This window comes from Pelodiscus sinensis, chromosome 25 (assembly GCF_052426305.1).
Source record: "Pelodiscus sinensis isolate ZL-2025 chromosome 25, ASM5242630v1, whole genome shotgun sequence".
NCBI lineage: Eukaryota > Metazoa > Chordata > Testudines > Trionychidae > Pelodiscus > Pelodiscus sinensis.
This window is the reverse complement of record NC_143076.1, coordinates 9709762-9731356: the sequence shown is the minus strand read 5'-3', so window position 1 is coordinate 9731356 and position 21595 is coordinate 9709762. Positions and strand designations below refer to the sequence as shown.

The following is a 21595-nucleotide window of genomic DNA, read 5'->3' as shown; positions in this document are numbered from 1 at the left end:
ATCTTGAATACTGTGTACAGATGTGGTCTCCTCACCTCAAAAAAGATATTTTGGCCTTGGAAAGGATTCAGAAAAGGGCAACTAAAATGATTAGGGGTTTGGAACGGGTCCCATATGAGGAGAGGTTAAAGAGACTGGGACTTTTCAGTTTAGAAAAGAGGAGACTGAGGGGGGATATGATAGAGGTCTATAAAATCATGAGTGGTGTGGAGAGGGCTGATAAAGAAAAGTTATTTATTAGTTCCCATAATAGAAGAACTAGAGGACACCAAATGAAATTAATGGGTAGCAGGTTTAAAACTAATAAAAGGAAGTTCTTCTTCACACAGCGTGTTGTCAACCTGTGGAACGCCTTGCCAGAGGAGGCGGTGAAGGCTAGGACTATAATAGAGTTTAAAGAGAAGCTGGATAAATTCATGGAGGTTAGGTCCATAAAAGGCTATTAGCCAGGGGATAAAATGGTGTCCTTGGCCTCTGTTTGTCAGAGGCTGGAGAGGGATGGCAGGAGACAAATCGCTTGATCATTGTCTTCGGTCAACCCTCTCTGGGGCACCTGGTGCTGGCCACTGTCGGCAGACAGGCTACTGGGCTAGATGGACCTTTGGTCTGACCCAGTACGGCCGTTCTTATGTACCTCACATGGCCCCCTTCTATACCATTTTTGGGGCCAACACCCCCACCTATGGGTGCATCAGTGATCTGGCTGCTCCCCTCAAGATCCAGCAACGTGACACCGCCACGCTGTGCCGACGATCAGCTGATCGGCACAGCGGGGCAGTCTAGATGCGCCGCGGTTGACAAGGGAAGTCTTCATCGATGCTCTGGTATGAGGTTTACCGGAGCGGTCGACGAAGACTTCCCTTGTCGACCGTGGTGCATCTAGACTGCCCCACAGTGCCAATCAGCTGATCATCAGCACAGCGCGGCGGCCATTTTGATGTAAATGAAACGGCGATTATTTAAATCACCGCTTCATTTTGCTATGTCTAGTAAACTTATCTACATGGCTCCATTGACGGAGCCATGTAGTCTAGACAGATCCTGAGGCTGCCCCCATTTCTGTGTCACCCTCAGACTTAGCGGGATGAGTTTATGTTTTCTGCCAGGCCGTACATAAAAACATTAAGTAGCACAGGGCCAGGAACTGCTCCCTGCAGGACCCCGCTAGAAGCACACCCCACTGATGATTATTCCACGTTTACATTGTGAAATTTATCAAATAACCTACTCTGAATCCATTTACAATACGCCAGGTCCATTATAAATTGTTTTAGTTTTTAATCAAAATGTTGTGTGGCGCCAAGTAAATGCCTTACAGAAGTCTAAGCATATCCTGTTAGCCTTTCTCAGCAAAGCTTGCAATCTCATAAAAATATCATTAGTTTTACAGGCTTTATTTTTGCTAAGCCCATATTGAATGTCCTTAACTTAGCTGGCAGCCTCTCCCCAGGGCTGAGCTGCGTTGAGGCCAGTCTGGTCCCTCAGCACCTGGAAGGAGGGATCTGCCTGCCCCTCAGCCTGGAATTCCGCAGCTGGGGCAGGGACAGGGGCCTGTTCTCCCCCCCCCCCCTTGTCTGGGTCCGGGGCTCTAGCCCTGCTGGGCCCCGTGTCTGCGGGGATGGGGCCCTGAGACCCCTGCAGGGAGTCCTTCGCTGGCTCCGGCTATGGGTGTTGACTGGGGCCCTATGGGGTCTGTCTCGCCACTTCTCTAGGTCACCCCCCATCAGCACCTCCGTGGGCAAGTGTCAGTGCCCCCCACTTTCTTGGGACCCTCCTTAGCCCCCCCATTTCAGATGCACCCAGGCTACAGGCACCTTAAACGGGTCCCATCTATGTCCTACTGGGTCAGCTGAGTGTTGGGCAGCATGTGGTACCTTGGGCCGGGCCAGCTTCACCTCCACGCCGGTGTCCTGGTAGCCCATCACCTCCCTGCCATCCACCTGCAGGGGCACGAGGCACTCGCTCCGCAGGGACCGCCCTGCCCCCACCCGGTACACGGAGAAATCCACCTCCAGGGGGTCAGACCTCCCAGGGGATGTGGACTGAGAGGCCTTCCCCCGACTTTGAGCTGAGGTTTGTCTGCCGGCCCCTGCCTCTGGGGCAGCCTGCCCTTCCCCCAGCCCCAGCCACTTAACCCTGGAATGTCTCAGGTCGTGGGACCTGTCCTGGTGCACTGAGCCCTCTTATGGCCTCTTTGCCCGCAGCGATGGCAGGTTAGTTCCTGTGGGCCCCCTCAGGCTGGCTCCATCCAGGCCCTGGCTGTCTCTCTGGGGGGCGGACGGCTGGCCCCCGTCTCTTGTGTTTGCCCCTTAGGTGATTTTCTCCATTGCTCAGCTGAGAGCCGGTCTCTGCACAATTCCCTTTCTCTCCGGGACTCCCGTTCACACCCGGACCGGCTGTCCGTGAACTCATCCACCAGCCTGCCAGTGTCCTGGGGGGCCTCTGGCCTCCAGTCCCTGAGCCACAGCCTCAGGATGGGCGGGCACGCTTCATAGAACTGCTCCAGGATCATCAGCTTAACCAGGTGCTCTGAGGTCTGGGCCCCACCCCGAGCACCCACTTGCGGCAGTATTGTGCCAGGCGGGAGGCCAGATCCACATCGGTCTCCCTTGGCTCCATGTGAACCCCCCGGAGCTCCTACTTGTACGTCTCAGGGGTCAGCCCGAACTTGTGCAGCAGGGCCTCTTTGACCCCTTCGTAGTCGCCCGGCTGCCGATTCTCCAGCTGGTTGAGCACCCCTGCAGCTTTCTGATCCAGCAAGGGGGTGAGCTGTTGGAGCTGGTCCGCTGGGGGAATCTTGTGTAGTTCACAGGCCTGCTCAAAGGAGCTAAGGGACCCATCCACGTCCCCCACATCCTTACACTGGGCCAACACAAGCTTCTCAAAGTGTCTGTCCCTCCTGGGCCCCCGGGGTCCTCCCCACTCACCGCAGCCAGGGCCCCTCGGCTTCGCTGCTCCGCCATGGCCAGTTCATTTGGCCGCTGCCTCTCTCGATCCTGGCGTTCCGTCTCCCGTTCCTGGCGTTCTTCCCTACAGTCTTGCTGCTCTTTCTCTTGTGACTCCAATTCCTTTAGCCTCAGCTCGATCTCCGGCCATGGCAGCTCTTCCGGGTTGGACTCTGCCCTGGACAAACCGCTGCTGGCAGAGCATGGCCCGGTGGGCACTGTGTCTGTCTGGCGGACTCCAGTCTTCCCTCCGGTCTGAGAGCCTGAGACGATATCAGGGGTTGTCTGGCTGCTCCCGGCTGGGACAGGATCCATGTCCCTGGACTGGTCATTATTTTTCAGCCAGGCAATCAGCTGGGCCTTGGTTGCTTTCCCCTCTCTCTGCACAACCCCACAAGGTCTGCCTTCAGGAGTCGGGCGTAGGCCACCTCCCCACCTATCCCCAGGATGGAGACTCACCGACTGAGAGCTGCAGCACCCCACGAGTCCCAGGAATCGCTTCACTGTGTCTCCAGTACGTCTGGCTCTTGCAAGCCCCTTCCTTCTACTGTGCCCTGTCCCTTGCTGCCGGAAGCTCCATCCACGGGGCGCAGAGCATCCCGCCCTGACACCACTGTGGTGACACGTCAGGGATCCCCCCGACCCTGCACCCCCGTAGCAGCAAGATGAGACTCCACCAGCCAGTAGAACGGGGGGGTTATTGCTTCTCCAGGGTACAGCCCAGCACAGACGTGATGTGGGTACAGGAGTCAGGGCCAGGCAGCCTCAGACCCCTGGGGTTAGGGGTCCACAGACCCCTGGCCCCTCAGTACTCAGCTTAGTCTCTTCCCTTCCTGTTTTTCCAGATAAGACTGACTCTTCCCCAAACCGCACCCTTCCTTTGTCCCAACTCCTTCCCTCTCCGGGGAGAACCGGTTGGTCCATGGTCTACACATCAGGGCCCTCCCCGTTGGGCAGTTACAAACAGAGGCCAGTAGGGGTCAGCCACAGCCCACAGCCCAAGCACAGCAACCAGCAAGTGGACCTTACCCCCGCTACATCACACCTGCCTATAGCCCCACCCCATCACTCACTCCTTTCCCCCTCCCCCACTGCTTGGGTCTCTCCACCCTAGACTGGAGCTGCCGTGCCTACAGCCTGACAGAGCCTGCTTCCAGGTGGGGGGCGCCCTGGCAGAGCAGGGCTGACACCAATTAATGACTCTGGACTTTTGGTGACTGGTTAGCGCATCTGAGCGGCCACTGCCAGGCCCCTTTCAGCAGGGTTTTCTGGTCAGAGCGCTGGCAACCCCAAATGGCACCTGGACACAAACCCAGACTGCCTGGGTACAGTCTGGATGGGTGACAGTCCCAGGGACTGCGGAGCGAATTGGGATCTGGCATGAGCAAGGGCGGTGGGAGCAGAACCGGGAGCAAAATGATGGTCTGACTGACACGGCCACATTTGAAATATGACATTTGCTATTGCGTTGTGCTGCAGAACATGAGCACGCTGCTTCATGCACCAGGGCTGGGCTGGCCATGTTCAGTGCCAGCGTGGGAGTCAGCAGAGACCAGCCAGAGCACAAAGGCTGGGAAGCACTTACTCACCTTATATGAGGTACGAGCGCTCCAAGGGCAGAGTTAAGGGTATTGGTCACAGCCTTTTCATGCTGGTTTAGGGTTGTGTGCATGTGTGTGACATAGTGGGGAGCTGGCTGCTCTGTAACCTGGGGTTCCCCTGCGCTGGGCTGTGTGATTCCCACTGACTCAGCCACACGTGGATTGGCCCAGACACCTAGTCCCAGCCTGAGCAGATAACAAAGTGTGACAGCGTGTCAGGGTGTGACGTAGTGGGGGGTAACTTGCTAACTCACTGGCTACTGTCTGTAGCACCACAGGCGATGAGTCATTATGCAAAGAGGGTATCTCAACCTGTCTGACCAGCTACCTTCCATGGAGAGGAACAAAGGAAGGTGGATGCTGCCCTGGCTGGGGGGCAGGGCTGGAGGAGAGTTAGTTTTTGGCTGGGATCATGGAGGAGACAGCCTAGGCAACGGGCTGGGATTTAGGGGTCCAGGCTCCCCCATCTCAAGGGGGGCTGAGGCATCCTAGGCCTGCCCTGGAACCAGCTTATATCTGTGCTGTGCTGTATCCTGGAGAAGCAATAAACTCCCTCTGTTCTACTGGCTGGTGGAGTCTGTTCGTGCCATTTCGGGGGTGCAGGAGGCGGAGGACCCCAACGCGCCGTCACACAGAGATCCCCCCGATCCTGCACCCCCATAGCAGCAGTAGAACAGGGGGGTTTAGTGCTTCTCCTGGTACAGCCCAGCACAGACGTGATGTGGACATAAGGAGTCAGGGGCTGCCCTCAGCGCCCAGCACTCTGCTTACTCTCGTCTCTCTCTGTTTCTTTAGCCAAGACTGTCTCTTCCCCAAAGCACCCCCTTCCTTTGGTCCAACTCCTTCCCTCTCCGGTTGGGTCACAGACAGAGGCCAGTGGGGTCAGCCACAGCCCAAGCCTAGAGACTAGCGAGTGGACCGTCCCCTCACTATATCACACAAGGCTCTTCCCAGGGAAGAGACAAAGGAAGGGAGGCGGAGGCGGCCACCTGGCTGGGCGGCAGGGCCTGGGAGCTGGGCAGTCTGAGCATGGAGAAGCATGGAGGAAGAGGTCTGGAACCAGTATAGGGGGCTCAGGGGGCCTGTGAGCCCCTTCCCCCAAAGGAACTAGGGCTGTCGGCCTATCCTCTGATGCCTACATGGAACCCTGTATCTCGGAGCAGCAAGAAACCCTCTCTATTCCCCTGGCTGCAGACGGGGGTGCAGGGGCGGGGCTCCCCGTGTGCCATCACAATGTGTGCGTGCCTGTCTCCTTTTAACATTCACTTTGAATTTCCTCCTTTTCAGATGTGTTCTTTTAAAACACGCCAATGCTGCATTCTCCTTTCTTTCCCGTCTTACTCCCGCTTCCTGTTTACAGCCTTCACTGCAGGAAACGAAGGTGCTTTGTCTGGGAATTCTACTCTTCGTGCGTAGCTGCTGGGTCCGACCGCTGGAGCGAACATTCAGCCAGGCTGCAGTGGGAGGTTGGCTGCTGGGAACGTTTCGAGCCCATGTGAAAGAGGCTAATTCGCAGTGACTTGACGCTGCATTGTCCCCGTCCAAGTCCCAGAACCGCTCTGGCTAAGTGACTCCAGCGCTTCCTTCGCCACCTGGGGACACTTCCAGGGGCAAAACGCAGCTTTGCCACCTCTGCGAGCAGAGCCGGAGACGGCTGGGGGGCTGTGCCGAGCCCAGGCAGACAGCCGCAGCCCAGTTCAGCATCAGCTCACCAGGCCGTTCAGACAGAAAAGCAGCCCCGACCCCAGGGCACGTGCAGTCTGAGATGCACAGAGAAAAGGCTGCAAGACACCGCTCCGTCCCAAGGGATCAACCTCTCCCTGGTCGGTCCGCTCTGGTGCTTGGAGCTGCTCGGCCAGTGGCTGGTGGGCCAGACCCCGGAGCTGTGCTGCCTGGGAAAGAACCCCCAGCCAAATGGGGCTCAGGACAGCCCCAGCCTGTCCTCCCATGGCCACACCTGCTGGCCACTGCACGGCGCCCAGCTCCCTCTGCCGGCCCCGGGCGAGGCAACTCCAAGCAGTAGGAAAAGCGCTCGCTCCTCCAGGCTTTCCGCCGTAGTGCAGGGCCCCCAGCTCACCCGCCCTCAGCGCAGAGGAGAGGAACAGCCGGCCCCAGAGCCCTGCCTGTCCCGGTTCTGTGACCCCCAGGCCAGAGCCGGCGGCTTGGCCCTTGGAACGCACTCACCTCGCAGCTGCAGCACGGCTGTGCCCAGCAGCAGCCCCTGCAGTGCAATCCGTGCTGCGGCCATGCTCCCCCGGCACTGCTTCAGGTCGCCCGCTGGGCCCACTCACCCTCGCTGCTGTGCTGCCCCGGGGCCGGGGGCTCGGCCGCTCCCACCAGGGCGCCCCCCCACACCTCACAAGGCGGCTGCTGGCGAGCTCTGTGAAACGAGGGCTGCTACTGAGCCTCAGGGCTCAGGCCGGAGGGGCCAGCACAAACCTTCCTGTTTCCTGCCGGGACCCGCCCCTGCCCAGCCAGCCCCGCGCCCGGGCCGTTCTCTGCTGTTCATTCCCTCAGCTTCTCTAGCTGCCTGTCCCCAGGGCCCAGCCCCAGCCCGGTCTCAAGGAGCGGGCCTGAAATGACAGCCGGGTTTCCCAGAGCCCTGCTGCATTCCCGCCAGAGCCATTGCCAGGCGCCAGTCCCAGGCTGGGCTGGCTCTTTGTGCACAGGCAGTCTGGGAGCAGCCCAGCCCCTGAATGCAAGGGGCAGCGCTGCCCAGCAGTCAGATCCAGGCTCCCTCTGGGGGTGCCGGCTGAGGTCTCGCCTGACCTGCGCCATCACGCTGCGGGTGATGTGCTCGGAGCTCGGATGGAGAGCACCAGAGCAGGGTACGGCGGAGCCGAGGGGCACGTCAGTGCTAGACGGCAGCAAAGGACTGCCCTCTCGAGGGGGCTCTGAGCATGGGGCACTCGCTCCCCACAGGCGAGGGTTATGGGAGGGCCCCACCATGTGGGAATGGGAGCGGATCCCCATTGGAACCCAGTCCATCGCCCCCAGACACAGGCACTATTACCCCCCCATCCAACACCCCCCAAAGCTGGAGCCTGGCTTCGAATCAGGGGACTCTGAAAAGCAGCTGGCTGCTGGGCTGGGGTCTGTGCTCTCTGGGTCCTAGCACAGAGGCTGCATTCGGGCCCCGTTTTCTGCATCTCTTCCCTCCCCCAGCTGGAACCAGCCTCCCTTTCGGGGCAAGCCGGGGCGAGTTTGCCTGGCAGGCGTGGGGGCTTTGAGAAAACGCCAAATAGCACAAGACCCGCGGCAAAATGGCGCGAGTTGGTGACACCGTGGCCTGGCTGTGCCCGGCAGGCTCACGCATCGAAGGCCCATGCCGTAAGGTGGCCCTGCACTCCCAACGCCACTGCTGCCCAGGACACGCAGCGTGGCCCACAGGCTAAACCTGCCTCAGTTTTGCATCCTTCCCACACGGAGGCAGGGCAACCCCAGACCTCAGCGGACCCTGCAGCACAGGGCAAGCTGGAACCATGGAGGCTGCTGGTGCCAGTGCCCACCCTGCCCCGCCGCCCCCAGCAGACTGCGCTGGCACCAGTGACACGGGGAGACTGGCGGGAAGGAGGCCCGTGAGGACAAGGCCCCAGAGCTGCCCTGCGAGGCTGGGCCAGTCCCTGCAAAGGCAAACCACACGCAGCTCCTGCAGCAGAGCCAGGCAGTGGAGAGGACCCTGGCTGAGTGCCGGCAGGCTGCCTCACTGCACGGGCAGGACGGGTGAGCACCGAGGGTCGGTCCAAGGACGAGTCCTACCCCTCCCCCCCGGCAGGATGTGGGCGCAAGCCCAACAGAACGTGCTTGAGGGGGATTCGGCTTCCCTGAGGCAGCAGCACTGGGCAGCTCTCGCCACCCCTGGTGTTATTCTCAGACCCCCTGCCCTCGCCCCACCTTCTGCAAGAGGTGGGCAATGCCCAGAAGCAAGTCCCTGGGATGCCAGCCCAGAGCCAATACTCAGAAGCTACGTCTACACTGCAAGATTTTTGAGCAAAAACTGGCGGAGTCCACACCTCAAGTGCGTTTTTGTGCAAAACAACCCCCCAAAATTAAACAAACAGTACATCAACAGGACAGAGGGCTTTTTCCGGTAGAGTTATTCCTCTCCCCACAACGAATACCTCCCTTTTGCGCTACAGCTCTTGTGCAAAAAGGCATGTGTGGACGCTCCGCAGGGGTTTCGTGCGCAAATGGCGCCTGTCAGAAAAAGCACAGTTGCTCTGATGACTATTCTGTGAATGGCCATCAGAGCTTTCTTGCGCAAGAGTGTCCATGCAGTGTGGATGCTCTCTTGCACAAAAGCACGTCGCTTTTGTGATGCGCTTTTGAGGCATGGCCGTACTTTTGTGCAAGAAGTTTTTGTGGACGATCTCTTCCGTAAAGAGTCTTGCACAAAAACCCTGCAGTGTAGACAAAGCCATAAAGCGTCTCACACACAAGTCCTACATGGACGCTAGGAACAGATTCAGCAAATGGCCCACGGTGCACAGAACTTGGGGCGCACACACAGCAGGGGGCGCCAACAATCCAACAACACCCGGGCTGGGGAGTGCAACCCACCACCTGCATGTTGGGCACAGAACAAAACTCAGCTGGCACAGCCAAGGGGCTGTGAGCGTGGAGGGGGGTTCAGGCCTGGGGCAGAGGGCTGGGTGTCAGGGGGTGCAGGCTCTGGGCTGGAACAGAGGGTTGGGGTGCAGAAGGAGGCTCCAGGATTCAGAATACAGGAGGGGGCTGCAGTTTGAGGCAGGGAGTTGAGGTGTGGGGGGGAGGGCTCTGGGATGCAAGAGGGGGCTCCAAGTTTGGGGAGGGGCTCAAGGCTGGGGGGGTGGGTGCAGGGGGGTAGAGGCTCTGGGCTGGGTGTGGGCTTTGGGGTGCAGGAGGTGGCTCTGCATTGGGGGTTGGGTCTTGGGCTTACCTGGGCAGTGCCTGGGCAGCAGTGCTAAGGCAGGCTGCCTTGTGCCTGCCTGTCCTGGGGCACCACGTTGCACCCCAGATGCAGCCAGCTGGTCTCGTTCCTGGGGGGCACGAAGCTCCACAGTGTGAGCCCTGGGTCTCCCGCCAAGGCACTGGACCTGCTGTGCTGGCTGCTTCCCCATTGGCCCCATCACAGAGCTGCCCTGGCATGGCAGACCCATGCTGGGGCCGGTTGGGAGAGGCATCTTTCCCTGCTGCTGCCCTGAGTCCCCTGCATGGGCCTTAATGGGAACTTAGCTCCTCACCTCCCATGCTGCAGGAATCGCGGCACCAAGTTCTGGGCCAGCAGGTCAGCCTGGACGATCAGGCCCGTCCTTCCAGCTGAGAGCTCTCCGCCATCTGCCTGCAGAGCTCCCTTCTGTGGGCAGGCAGGGCTGGCTTCCCTGGGCCTCCAGCAGAGACTTGGGCGTGGCTGGGCCTTGCCCAGGGGCACATGAGGAACCGGTGACAGCGTTTATCTAGTTGGGTTTCTGCATTGACCAGGGCTCCCTACATCCTCCCGCTCAAGAGAAACCAGCTCACCCCATGGTCCCCCTCTCCCCGCAGCTGCCCTTTGGCACCACTACGAGGGCGTTTGAAAGAGCCGACTGGCAGACTGGCCAGCCCCAGGCTGCAGTGCTACACAGGCAAGGCACTGCCACGGTGAACGGGGGGCAAGAGTCTCCTGTTTTCCAGTGGCTGAGCCCGGGGCCGGGTTGAGCAATCGCTCCAGCTGGGACTGGCTGGCGGCCCAGGAATTTGAGCCCCCTGCTCTAAATGCTCAGTCAGGGCTGAAATCACGTGCGATGCAGCAGAATTTTTGCCCAGCCTGCAAGGAGTTGAACGCACTACGAGACTGATGTGCAGAAGTCCCAGCGGAGAGGCAGGTGGCAGCAGCAGGTGACTCACAGCTGGGAAGGGCGTGAGCAGATCAGGGGTTTGTGGAGGCAGTGAGGAGAGGACGCACACCTGGCAGGGTAACCAGGCGGCAAGGGGGCGGCAGCTAGCAGGGCAGCCAGTGGTGAGGCGGGGCAGCCACGCAAAGCATGCACTCAGATGGTGGAGCAAACCAGGTTCCTTCTTCCCTGAGTAGGAGGTGAACTCACACAGCTGGGCCTCTGAACGCAGGGCCTTTCTGGCCGAGGACAGCCCCTGTGGGGAGGGAGCAGAGAGGGGCCCAGAAAAGGAACGTCCGGCTACAAGAATTCAAGCACCAGAGACCAAAGGTCCTGCCCCACATGTTCTGGGCTGCGTGCTTATGTTCTGAGACCTGCTCTGTTCAATATCTTCATCAATGGTTTAGATATTGGCATAGAAAGTACGCGTATTAAGTTTGCAGATGATACCAAGCTGGGAAGGGTTGCGACTGCTCTGGAGGATAGGCTCATAATTCAAAATGATCTGGACAAACTGGAGAAATGGTCTGAGGTAAACAGGATGAAGTTTAATAAAGACAAATGCAAAGTGCTCCACTTAGGAAGGAACAATCAGTTTCACACATACAGAATGGGAAGTGACTGTCTAGGAAGGAGTCCGGCAGAAAGGGATATAGGGGTTATAGTGGACCACAAGCTGAATATGAGTCAGCAGTGTGATGCTGTTGCAAAAAGAGAAAACATGATTCTGGGATGCATTAACAGGTGTGTTGTGAGCAAGACACGAGAAGTCATTCTTCCGCTCTACTCTGCGTTGGTTAGGCCTCAGTTGGAGTATTGTGTCCAGTTGTGGGCACCGCATTTCAAGAAAGATGTGGAGACATTGGAGAGGGTCCAGAGAAGAGCAACGAGAATGATTAAAGGTCTAGAGAACATGACCTATGAGGGAAGGCTGAAGGAATTGGGTTTGTTTAGTGTAGAAAAGAGAAGACTGAGGGGGGACATGATAGCAGTTTTCAGGTATCTAAAAGGGTGTCATAAAGAGGAGGGAGAAAACTTGTTCATCTTGGCCTCTGGGGATAGAACAAGAAGCAATGGGCTTAAACTGCAGCAAGGGAGGTTTAGGTTGGACATTAGGAAAAAGTTCCTAACTGTCAGGGTGGTCAAACACTGGAATAAATTGCCCAGGGAGGTATTTCTGGAGATATTTAAGAGTAGGTTAGATAAATGTCTATCAGGGATGGTCTAGACAGTATTTGGCCCTGCCATGAGGGCAAGGGACTGGACTCGATAACCTCTCGAGGTCCCTTCCAGTCCTAGTGTTCTATGATGCTATGAATCCTGCTCGTGGCGTTTCCCCTAACAAAAGCCAAGTGACTTTCCTCCTTTCCTGTCTACACTCAGACTCGGTGCTCACAAGGGGGCGCTTTCCGAGGCTCCTGGGGTTACTGGGAAGGAGCTTGAGCCAGCTGCACCGATGTCAAGGAACCCCGAGATATAGAGCCTGGCCCTGGTTGCTGCTGGCTTCAGGTGGCAGAAGAGCGACATCATGTTTAACCAATTCTGTATCCAATTAATGGCAGTTCTGCAGCACCCACACTCCTCCAGCTCACTTCTCAGAATGGCGTGGGGGGCCGAAGTCCAGGTGCGTTACGCCGCTGCGTTCCTCCTACGCACCCAGCCGTTGCCTTGTCCCAGAAGGAAGTCGGGCTGGTTTGGCTGATGTGTTCTTGGAAGATCCATCCTCCCGGGACTCCCAAGGCACATGTGTTTCACGTTGCTCCAGGTAGCAGCATCAGGCTGCCCACTATTTCTGAGTCAGCTGAAATCCGCCTTTGGAAATCCGGTGCCCACGTTCCAGTGTCCTCGTGGCCACTTGCTTAGGGGCTGGGATTCTATCCGATATTGGTCGCTTCCTGCGGAGTTCCCGGCCCCTTTCTCATTCCTGGCCAATCCATCTCCAGGCCAGGACCAGATCCAAACGGACACGCTCCCCGTTGTTTCCTCGGCTCTCCGAGTCAGACAGTTGTCCCCCAGTCACACTAAGAATTCACAGGACAATCCTCATGAGTGCTAGCTGCTGTGTGCTAGCTAACCCTGTTACCTCCGTATCGAATGACTCCCCTGCTTCCTTTTCCTGTAGCCCCTCACAATAACATTTGTACTGTTATTGTACTCGCCTCACCTGGAGACTGGCCGAGTCTATTGCTGGCTTCCTCTGGACCCGGAGCTAGTGCACATGCTCTTGGTGTCCAGTGCAACACCTCCTTCTCCCCCACTGCCGTCTCATCTCAGGCAGCCATGCCCCCCCCCCCCCCCCCCGGTACACCCATAAGGCCATCTTTTACACCTTGCCTGTTAACACTGAAAATGCGTCGTGAAACCAGACTTAGCCCATCATCTTTCTGCCTTGTTTTTCTGGTAGTAGGGAGTACCCCTCTGACCTGCCTTCTAGGTACGACGGGCATGAAGGGACCTTCTCGCTTTGTACTCAGTTGGACCAGTCCTATGCCTGGTGCTTTCCCTTTGGGCCGTACGAGCATAGCTTGGGCAGTAACTCCCTGCCGCCCACAATGGTAAAAGGATCAGAAAAAAAGCAAATATGATTCTAGGTTGTATCAACAGGTGTGTTGTAAGCAAAACTCGTGAAGTCATTCTGCCGCTCTACTCTGCACTAGTTAGGCCTCAGCTGGAGTACTGTGTCCAGTTCTGGGCGCCACATTTCAAGAAAGATGTGGAGAAATTGGAAAGGGTACAGAGAAGAGCGACAAGAATGATTAAAGGTCTAGAGAACATGACCTATGAAGCCAGGCTTCATGAACTGGGCTTGTTTAGTTTGGAAAAAAGAAGATTAAGAGGGGACATGATAGCGGTTTTCAAATATCTAAAAGGGTGTCACAAGGAGGAAGGAGAAAATTTGTTCCTCTTGGTTTCTGAGGACAGGACAAGGAGTAATGGGCTTAAAGTGCAGCAGGGGAGGTTTAGATTGGACATTAGGAAAAAATTCCTAACTGTCAGGGTGGTCAAATATTGGAATAAATTGCCAAGGGAGGTGGTGGAATCTCCCTCTCTGGAGATATTTAAGAACAGGTTAGATAGACATCTGTCAGGGATGGTGTAGACGGAGCTTGGTCCTGCCTTGAGGGCGGGGGGCTGGACTCGATGACCTCTCGAGGTCCCTTCCAGTCCTATGATTCTATGATTCTATGATTCTAGATGTCCGGAGCCTGACAGCTTTCCGGTCTGCTTACGCCAGGGTACGCCAGGCAATGTCAGGTGTTCCGGGATGCTCCGGGAAGAGACCCGTGAGTAACGGCACGGGCCCGTTTAGGCTAGGTGACACCTGTGATGTGTGTGCTCTGTGTGCTTAGTGCACGCTGCGACATGGCTGTGTCGAATACATATCACTGGGATGCAAACTGTCTTGTCTGCTCTCGGGTGCGCCTCTCCATCACTGTCCTGTCTCATCCTGCCACTTTCCACCCACCCCTCAGTCCCCCGCCCTTCATCTCCTCCCACTGCGGTGCCACTCAGCCCACCCCGCTGCCTTGCTCAAACCCCCCTCTCTGTTTCCAGCAGCCTGGAGCTGCCAACAGCCCCAAGTCTCAGGCTCTGCGGCTCCAGGCCTGTCTCCAGGACCAAGCCATGTCCTCAGGGCCTCCAGGCCTGGGCCAGGACCAAGCCAAAGTTCAAAAGATGGACCTCCCCCATGAAGCAGATGGGTGGAGAAAGTCTGTCTCTGCCCCCTCTCTCCGGCGCTGCCCTGGGCTGTCAGACTGGGCAGGAGGCTGGCTGCCACCGCAATGCCACATTCAGACAGAAACGGCCCATCCTGGCCAATCTGCTGCCTGATCACCAGCCTCCTTTGGGAGCCCACGGCCTGCACTCAGCCGACTCCGGCGGGGCATAGCCCTGCCCTGGCTGGACTGGGAGAGGGGAGGAGCACCCACTGTACAGCGCAGCCACGTCTCCGCCAGGGGGATCCCAACACCTGCAGAGGCCTGTGCAGCCCTACCCACCCTGCCCAGGTTAGCAGCGTGTCCGAGAGCCGAGGGCGGCACAGACGCATGATCTCTGCCTGGAGACCTGCACCGCCCCGAGTGCCAGCGCCTGCTCCGTGCCATGCCCAGGCCACTGGGGGCCACGCCACTCAGACACTGGGAGAGCAGTCTCCCCACAGCCTCTGACAGGCTCGCCATGGCGGCTGGGTGGAAGGGCCCGACTGCCCAGACTGACAGCAAGGGCTGGTTTCCTGAGCATGCTCCTTAACGGAAGTCAGTCACCTACCTTTCCCTGCTGGGGACCTGCAATGGGCCCAGTTCTCCCGCGCTGGCCTTCCTGCGGCAGGGCAGATGTGGGGCAGAGCACAGCTCGTGGCAAAGCTTATTGCTATCGCCCCACTCCCGCCCCGAGCCCTCTGCTCTCGCCCCTCGCAATAGGCTCTGCTTCTCTGGAACAGAAAGCCATCTCCAGCCCTGTGCTCCTGCCCCAAAGGGCCAGGCATGCTGTGCCAAGCAGACAGCTCCCCAAGGGAGACGCCAAGGAGGCCTCTGGAATCTGCTCTAAGACACAGACCTGTGGTGTTGGTCACTGCTTCCTGGGCCTGCCCTCTGCTCCCAGGCCTTCTGCCTGGACACGTGATACATCAGAGCGGTGGCTTCCAAGGCCCGAAGGGACCCTGCCCCCAGCAAGGGGAACTCAGGCGAGGCCAACATAGACTCCATGGCAAATACAATCAAATCCTGCTCGAGCCCCCGCTGCAGTGTCCCCTGGGTTTGAGTTCCTCCCCCTGCGAGCTATTCCTGCCCTGCCTCTCCCCGCAGGCCCTGTCGGAGCCTGTACGGTCTTTGGGGCTCTGAGCACTGGCATCTAGCTTGGAATCAATAATAATGAACAAGCAGCTTTCCCCATGCTCAGAGACTCCAGCACCGCCACACCAGTCCTAGCGCAGTCCCCACGGCTCCCCTCACCCTAGTGCCCCCCATGCCGATCGCCCGGACCAGCTCCCTTTCTGCCAGACAAGCTTCTACAAGGAGCCAACTATTTGGAGTCTCTTGCACCAGCCTCTGCAAATCCCTGTGTGCAGCATCCTCTGGGCCGACCGGCTCCCCGAGCTGAGAGGAAGCAAAAGAACCTGGGACAGTCAGGGGCGTGTGGGGCTTGCAGCTCTGGGCCTCAGGAGCCGGGGGGAAGGTGCTTACCTCGCAGCCGATGCCGGTGCCTGCGCTGGTGGGGCTGCAGCTGCCGTGTCTGCCTGGCAAACCCCTGCAGGCCCCTGCTGCCCTGTCGCTCCGGCCAGGCGCAGCGACACGGGCACACCTGGGTGCCCCAGCAGGCCAGGGACGCCAAGCCCAGCAGGGGCAGTGCCGAGAGCATCCCGAGGAGACAGGCTCCCGGCGAGAGCCTGGCTCCGAGAAGCAACTTCTTTCCAGTCAAAGGATCCAAAGGAAGGCTCCTGCCCCCGCCCTGCCTGCGCGGCTCGCCCCTCCGGCGGGCTCCAGCCCCTCGGGGGGAAGGTGTTGGGAATTTGTCATGAAGCATGGTTTTCAGCTGCTTTTGTGCTTTTTTTCCTCCTTTTTCCCCCTTCGTCTTTTTGAAGTTGTGGACAATGGGGGAGGAAGGCGTGTAGGCCCCATGCTGTGAAGGGCTGCGCGGCGCCACAGGGGCGGCTTTCTCTGCACCATCTGTGACATCAGAACAGCGGGGGGGCAGCACCCCCAGGAGCTGGGCGCAATATTGTGAAGAACTAAATTAACTGATCAGTGGAGAAAAGGCAAAGAGCGTCTTTGTGGCTCCTTCGCAGCACCAGCATCTCTGCTCTGCCCCTTTCTCTGCCGCGTCTGCACCCTCCTGGGAGCCCCGTCGTCCAGCGCCTCTGGCCCCCCGCTTTAGAAAAGGCTGTTTTCAAACAAAATGGACTGTTCCCTGATAGATTTAACCGCTTGTCGGCTGCTCCTTTGTCAACCCAGCCTGAGACGGGGCCGCTCGGAGCAGGCCAGCAACACGTTCATTTGTCACAAGGAGACAAGGCACTTTAACTGGTTACAATTAAAGTTATTGCTCAGCTTCCAATTATTTCATCATTCCACTGCTGAAAACGAGAGGGCTCCTTTTGTCCGTGTGGCTCGACTCGGTTTCTCTCCAGCCCATTTTCCCTTTTCTCTTCTTTTCTGGGACTTTTTATTCACGCCGAAAGATTCAACAAACATCGTTAGATGAAAGAACCGTGTCCCCGTTTAGCTCCTGTGCAAAGCCATCTATCTTCCCAGCTCCTCCTAGCGCCTCTCGCCCAGCCATCCGCCCACCCAGAACGCAGCCTCCCAACTAGCAAAGCCCGCTGCCCCAGGCGCCACCATGCAGAGCCAGCAGCCTTCCCGCGTCACCTCGTCTACGTGGCTTAGCGCCTGGAGGGCTGAACCCAACCCTGAAAGGCCCCAGGGCGGGGTTGCTGGGATGCACAACTCCCACACGGCCCATTAGCAGACAAGGGCTGTCAGAAGCTTCCTTCACAAGGGGACTTCCCCATTGCCTGGGACGGCCCAGCAGCGGGTTCGGTTTGGTCCGTGGTGACGGCTGGAGCTGGCCAGAAAGCACGCAGGAGTCACAGCCTTGTGGACGAATGCTCCGTGCTGACCAGCCAGTCTGACCCCTTGCATCGCCCAGGCCCCACCCCAGGACTCCTGTCTCCAGGCCAGCACCGGGGGAGCGAGGGCAGAGCTCTCCAACAGGGACACCTCATCTCCCGGGAAAGGCTTCTGGAAATGGCTGGGTAAGCTGTTCTAGTGATGACTGATGCACTTCCAGTCTGAATCTGTCCAGAGACAGCTCCCAGCTCTGCCTGTGCTGGGAGAGTAGGGAGTCGCCGGCTTCCAGAAATCCCCTCCCCGCCCAGGATCTGGACCCGACCAAGTCATCTTAGGCTTCTGTGTTAAGCTGAGGGACGGAGCTTTTCAGCCTCTCACCGTCAGGCAGCGTTTCCAGCCCTCGGTTCTTGGGGTTCTCCTGCGTGGGGACGCCATTTCTGCGAGGGTCTCACTGGGGCCCCTCACAGAGAGAGAGCTCCATCTCCCTGCTGCTGCTCCATGTCCCTTTTCTACACGCCAGCACCACTGACACCAGGCTTAGTGGCTGTGACCTTCAGGCCCTTTTCAGAGGCACTACCTACTCTGTGCCACGTGTAGCCCTGGGCACGGAGTTCGGACTAAGGGGGATTTAAAAATGGCGGCGCCCGGGAACATGCAAATGAAGCCCAGGATATTTAAATCCCGGGCTTCATTTGCAACTCCGCTTGCCCTCATTACCCTACCTAGCTCGAACTAACAAGCTAGTGTAGACGTACCCTTAGGGACTATCTACACTGGCAAGTTACTATACTGAAATTTTGTCACTCAGAGGTGTGAAAAATCACACCCCTCCTCCAAGCTCAGAAAGTTTCAGCGCAGGGCCTTGCCGGTGGAGATGGGTTCCCAGCGCCGGGAGCTACGCTTCTCATGCAGGGGTTTTCCCTAAAGCACAGGGGAGCTCTCTGGCAGCGCTGGCTCCACAACCACACTGCTATGTTAAAGCGCAGCCACTTCAATGCCGGAAGTGCAGACCAAACCCTGCTGAAAAGGGATGCCATAAAAATGGCATTGGGGACCTGTTTGGGCCTTGTCTCGGTGTCCCACACCCCTCAGAGGGCTGCTTTCTGAACTGCCTGCCCTGCAGACTGGTCCTGGAGCTGAAGGTCAAACCACCCTTCTAGGCTAAGTAGAAACGTTTGCTGGTTTAGCTCCACTGGTCCGTGCCGACTGGCAAGCCCTCACCTCCATGGCTGTCCGGCTGGCCCATGCTGCACCAATAACTATCCGACAAGCTGCAGCCACATCATGGCAAACCCCACGCTGCCAGCCCACCCTGGCCTAGAACACCTCCCCACCATCGCTGGAGCCTCGTGCCCCCGCCCTCCTTCCAAGGGGATGCTCACAGAAGCCAGGGCACTGCTGACACACCAGACACAAAGCTTACCAATGTCCAATGACGTCATCCCCTTCTTCTTCCAAGTGCCCTGAACCTTCGTCCCAACAGCCCGGGGAGTCAGAGAGTTAAGCAGGCAGGCTGCTGTCAATTGCTCACAGTCCCTGCAGTCTGAGCCGTTTGGCTGCAGCCTCTGCAGCTTTGCCCAAAGGGGTGAGAAAATGGAGGGAACCCAATTCAAGTCAGAAGCTTTTTCAGTATCCCCCTGTCCCCTGAAACTGGCCAACAGCTGAGCATCCCTGCTGCCACAGAGTTAGCTGGCTGTGCCCAGCCCCTCCCCCAGCTCTTTGCCCCCCCCCCCATTTGCCAGCTCCTGCTCAGTCTGCCAGCCTTGCTGTGGTGCTGCACTGTCTCGCACTAGTGTTCCCCAGCACAGACACCAAGCGGCTTGTCCTCAGCCGCCGGGGCCCGTCCTGCTCTGCACTCTCCCGCCAGTGCAGCGTCTCTCCCTGTAGCTGCAGCTGTTCCCACTGCGGAAGTGGGAGCGGGATGGGGCTTGGTCACTGTGCACGCTTCTCACACCCTCCCGGACACCTGCCTCTGGCAGCTGGCATTCAGGGGGGACAGGGCCCTCCCCAGCTCTGCAGCAAAACTCCGTCCTTTCAGCGCTGCAGAATGGAGCTTCCGGCCCTGGGACAGCTCCCGAGGAATCGGCAGCTCAGGGTCTTTGTCATCCTCCCCCACAGAGCACCATCTACCGGAAGGCATGGGATGTGCAGACCTAGGGATGGGGGTTCCACGAAGAAGACGGGCGGTGGTGGCCGGGGACTCCCTCCTAAGAGGGACTGGGCCATCCATCTGCCGTCCAGACCTGCAGTCTCGAGAAGTGTGCTGCTTACTGGGAGTTCGCATTCAGGATGTGACCGAGAGTCTTCCGAAAGTGAATAACCCTTCAGATTCCTACCCCTTCCTGCACCTCCATGTAGGAACTCACAATATGGCCAAGAATGACCTTGAGCGGGTCACAGCAGATTGTGTAGCGCTGGGAAGAAAGATCAAGGAATTTGAAGCGCAAGTGGTGTTCTCGTCCATCCTCCTGGCTGAAGGAAAAGGCGCGGGTAGGGATCGTCGAATTGAGGAAGCAAATGCGTGGTTGCACAGGTGGTGTTGGAGAGAGGGCTTTGGTTTCTTCGACCATGGGATGCTGTTCCGGGCACAAGGATTGCTAGGAAGAGATGGGATCCACCTAACCAAGAGAGGAAAGAGCATCTTCGCGGGCAGGCTTGCAAACTTGGTGAGGAAGGCTTTAAACTAGGTTCGTTGGGGGACAGTGACCAAAGCTCTGAGCTAAGTGAGGAAGTCGGACACTGGGAAGAATCACAAGGAGGAACGAGCAACAAAAGAGGACCGCTGGTTCGGATGGAGAAGGCAGGGCGATCAACTGGTTATCTGAGGTGTTTGTACACCAATGCGAGAAGCCTGGGAAACAAATATGAACTAGAAGCCCTTGGCCAGTCAAAGAACTATGATTTGATTGGAATAACGGAGACTTGGTGGGATGACTCGTATGACTGGAGCACTGTCATGGAAGGGTATAAACTGTTCAGGAAGAACAGGCGGGGGAGGAAAGGAGGAGGAGTTGCATTGTATGTAGGAGAGCAGTAGGATTGCTTGGAGCTTCAGTACTTAGAGGGAGAAAAGCCTGTTGAGAGTCTGTGGGTTATGTTTAGAGGTGGAAGCAACAGGGGTGATGTTGTGGTTGGTGTCTGCTATAGACCGGATCAGGTGGATGAGGTAGATGAGGTTTTCTTTGGACAACTGAGAGAAGCTTCCAGATCGCAGGCCCTGGTTCTCATGGGCGATTTTAATCACCCTGACATCTGTAGGGAGACCAATACAGCAGCACACAGACAATCCGGGAAGTTTTTGGAGAATGTTGGGGATAACTTCTTGGTACATGTGCTGAAGGAACTGACCAGGGGCTATGTGCAGCTTGACCTGCTGCTCACAAACAGGGAGGAACTAGTAGGGGAAGTGGAGGTGGGTGACAACCAGGGAAGCAGTGATCATGAGATGGTAGATTTCAAGATCCTGACCAAAGAAAGAAAGTAGAGTAGCAAAATACACACCTTGGACTTCAGAAGAGCAGACTTTGACTCCCTCAGAGAACTGATGGGCAGGATTCCCTGGGATGCTAACATGAAGGGGAAAGGAGTCCAGGAGAACTGGAGCAAAATGCAGGACAATGTAGCACTTTAAAGACTAACAAGATGGTTTATTAGATGATGAGCTTTCGTGGGCCAGACCCACTTCCTCAGATCAAATAGTGGAAGAAAGTAGTCACAACCATATATACCAAAGGATACAATTAAAAAAAATGAACAAATATGAAAAGGACAAATCACATTGCAGAACAGGTGGGGGATGCAGGGGGGGGAAGGAAGGAAGGTAAGTGTGGAGAACTGGCAGTATTTTAAAGAAGCCTTATTGAAGGCACAGGAAGAAACCATCCCGATGCGCAGTAAGAAAAGCAAATATGGTAGGCGACCAGATTGGCTTACTGGGGACATCCTTGGTGAGCTTAAACACAAAAAGGAAACTGACAAGAAGTGGAGACTTGGACAGATGACTAGGGAGGAGTATCAATATATTGCTCGAGAATGCAGGGCAGTTATCAGGAAGGTGAAAATGCAATTGGAATTGCAGTTGGCAAGTGATGTGAAGGGGAACAAGAAAGGTTTCTACAGGCATGTTAGCAATAAGAGGGTGATCAGAGAGGGGGTGAGGCCCTTACTGGATGAAGGAGGTAACCTAGTGACAGATGATGTGGGGAAAGCTGAAGTACTCAATGCTTTCTTTGCCTCTGTCTTCACGGACAAGGTCAGCTCCCAGACAAATGCACAAGGCAACGCAGTATGGGACAGAGGTGGGCAGCCCTTGGTGGGGAAAGAACAAGTTAGGAACTATTTAGAAAAGCTAAACATACACAAATCCATGGGCCCAGATTTAATGCATCCGAGGGTACTGAGGGAGTTGGCAAATGTCATTGCGGAGCCTTTGGCCATTATCTTTGAAAACTCGTGGAGATTGGGAAAGATTCCGGATGATTGGAAAAAGGCAAATGTAGTGCCCATCTTTAAAAAGGGAAGAAGGAATAAAATAAGGGATAAGGGATCTTTCGGAAAAGGCTTTATTTTCCTAAAGATCCGCGTCTAGACTGGCGCTTTTTTCCGGCAAAGCTCCGTGCCAAAAAAAAAGCGGC

At 57.1% G+C, this 21595-nt stretch overlaps 1 protein-coding gene and 1 pseudogene across 1 annotated transcript in view; both read right to left on the bottom strand.

The window, feature by feature from the left end:
- The window catches only part of ROBO4 (roundabout guidance receptor 4), a 32037-nt gene extending 25029 nt beyond the window's left edge, over positions 1–7008 (bottom strand). Inside the window, 1 exon segment of the mRNA XM_075909602.2 lies at positions 6731–7008. Coding sequence (XP_075765717.2) covers positions 6731–6794 — 64 coding nt within the window. The 5' untranslated portion in view covers positions 6795–7008.
- LOC149521698 (uncharacterized) lies at positions 933–3260 on the bottom strand (annotated as a pseudogene).
- Positions 7009–21595: the final 14587 nt, after the last annotated feature.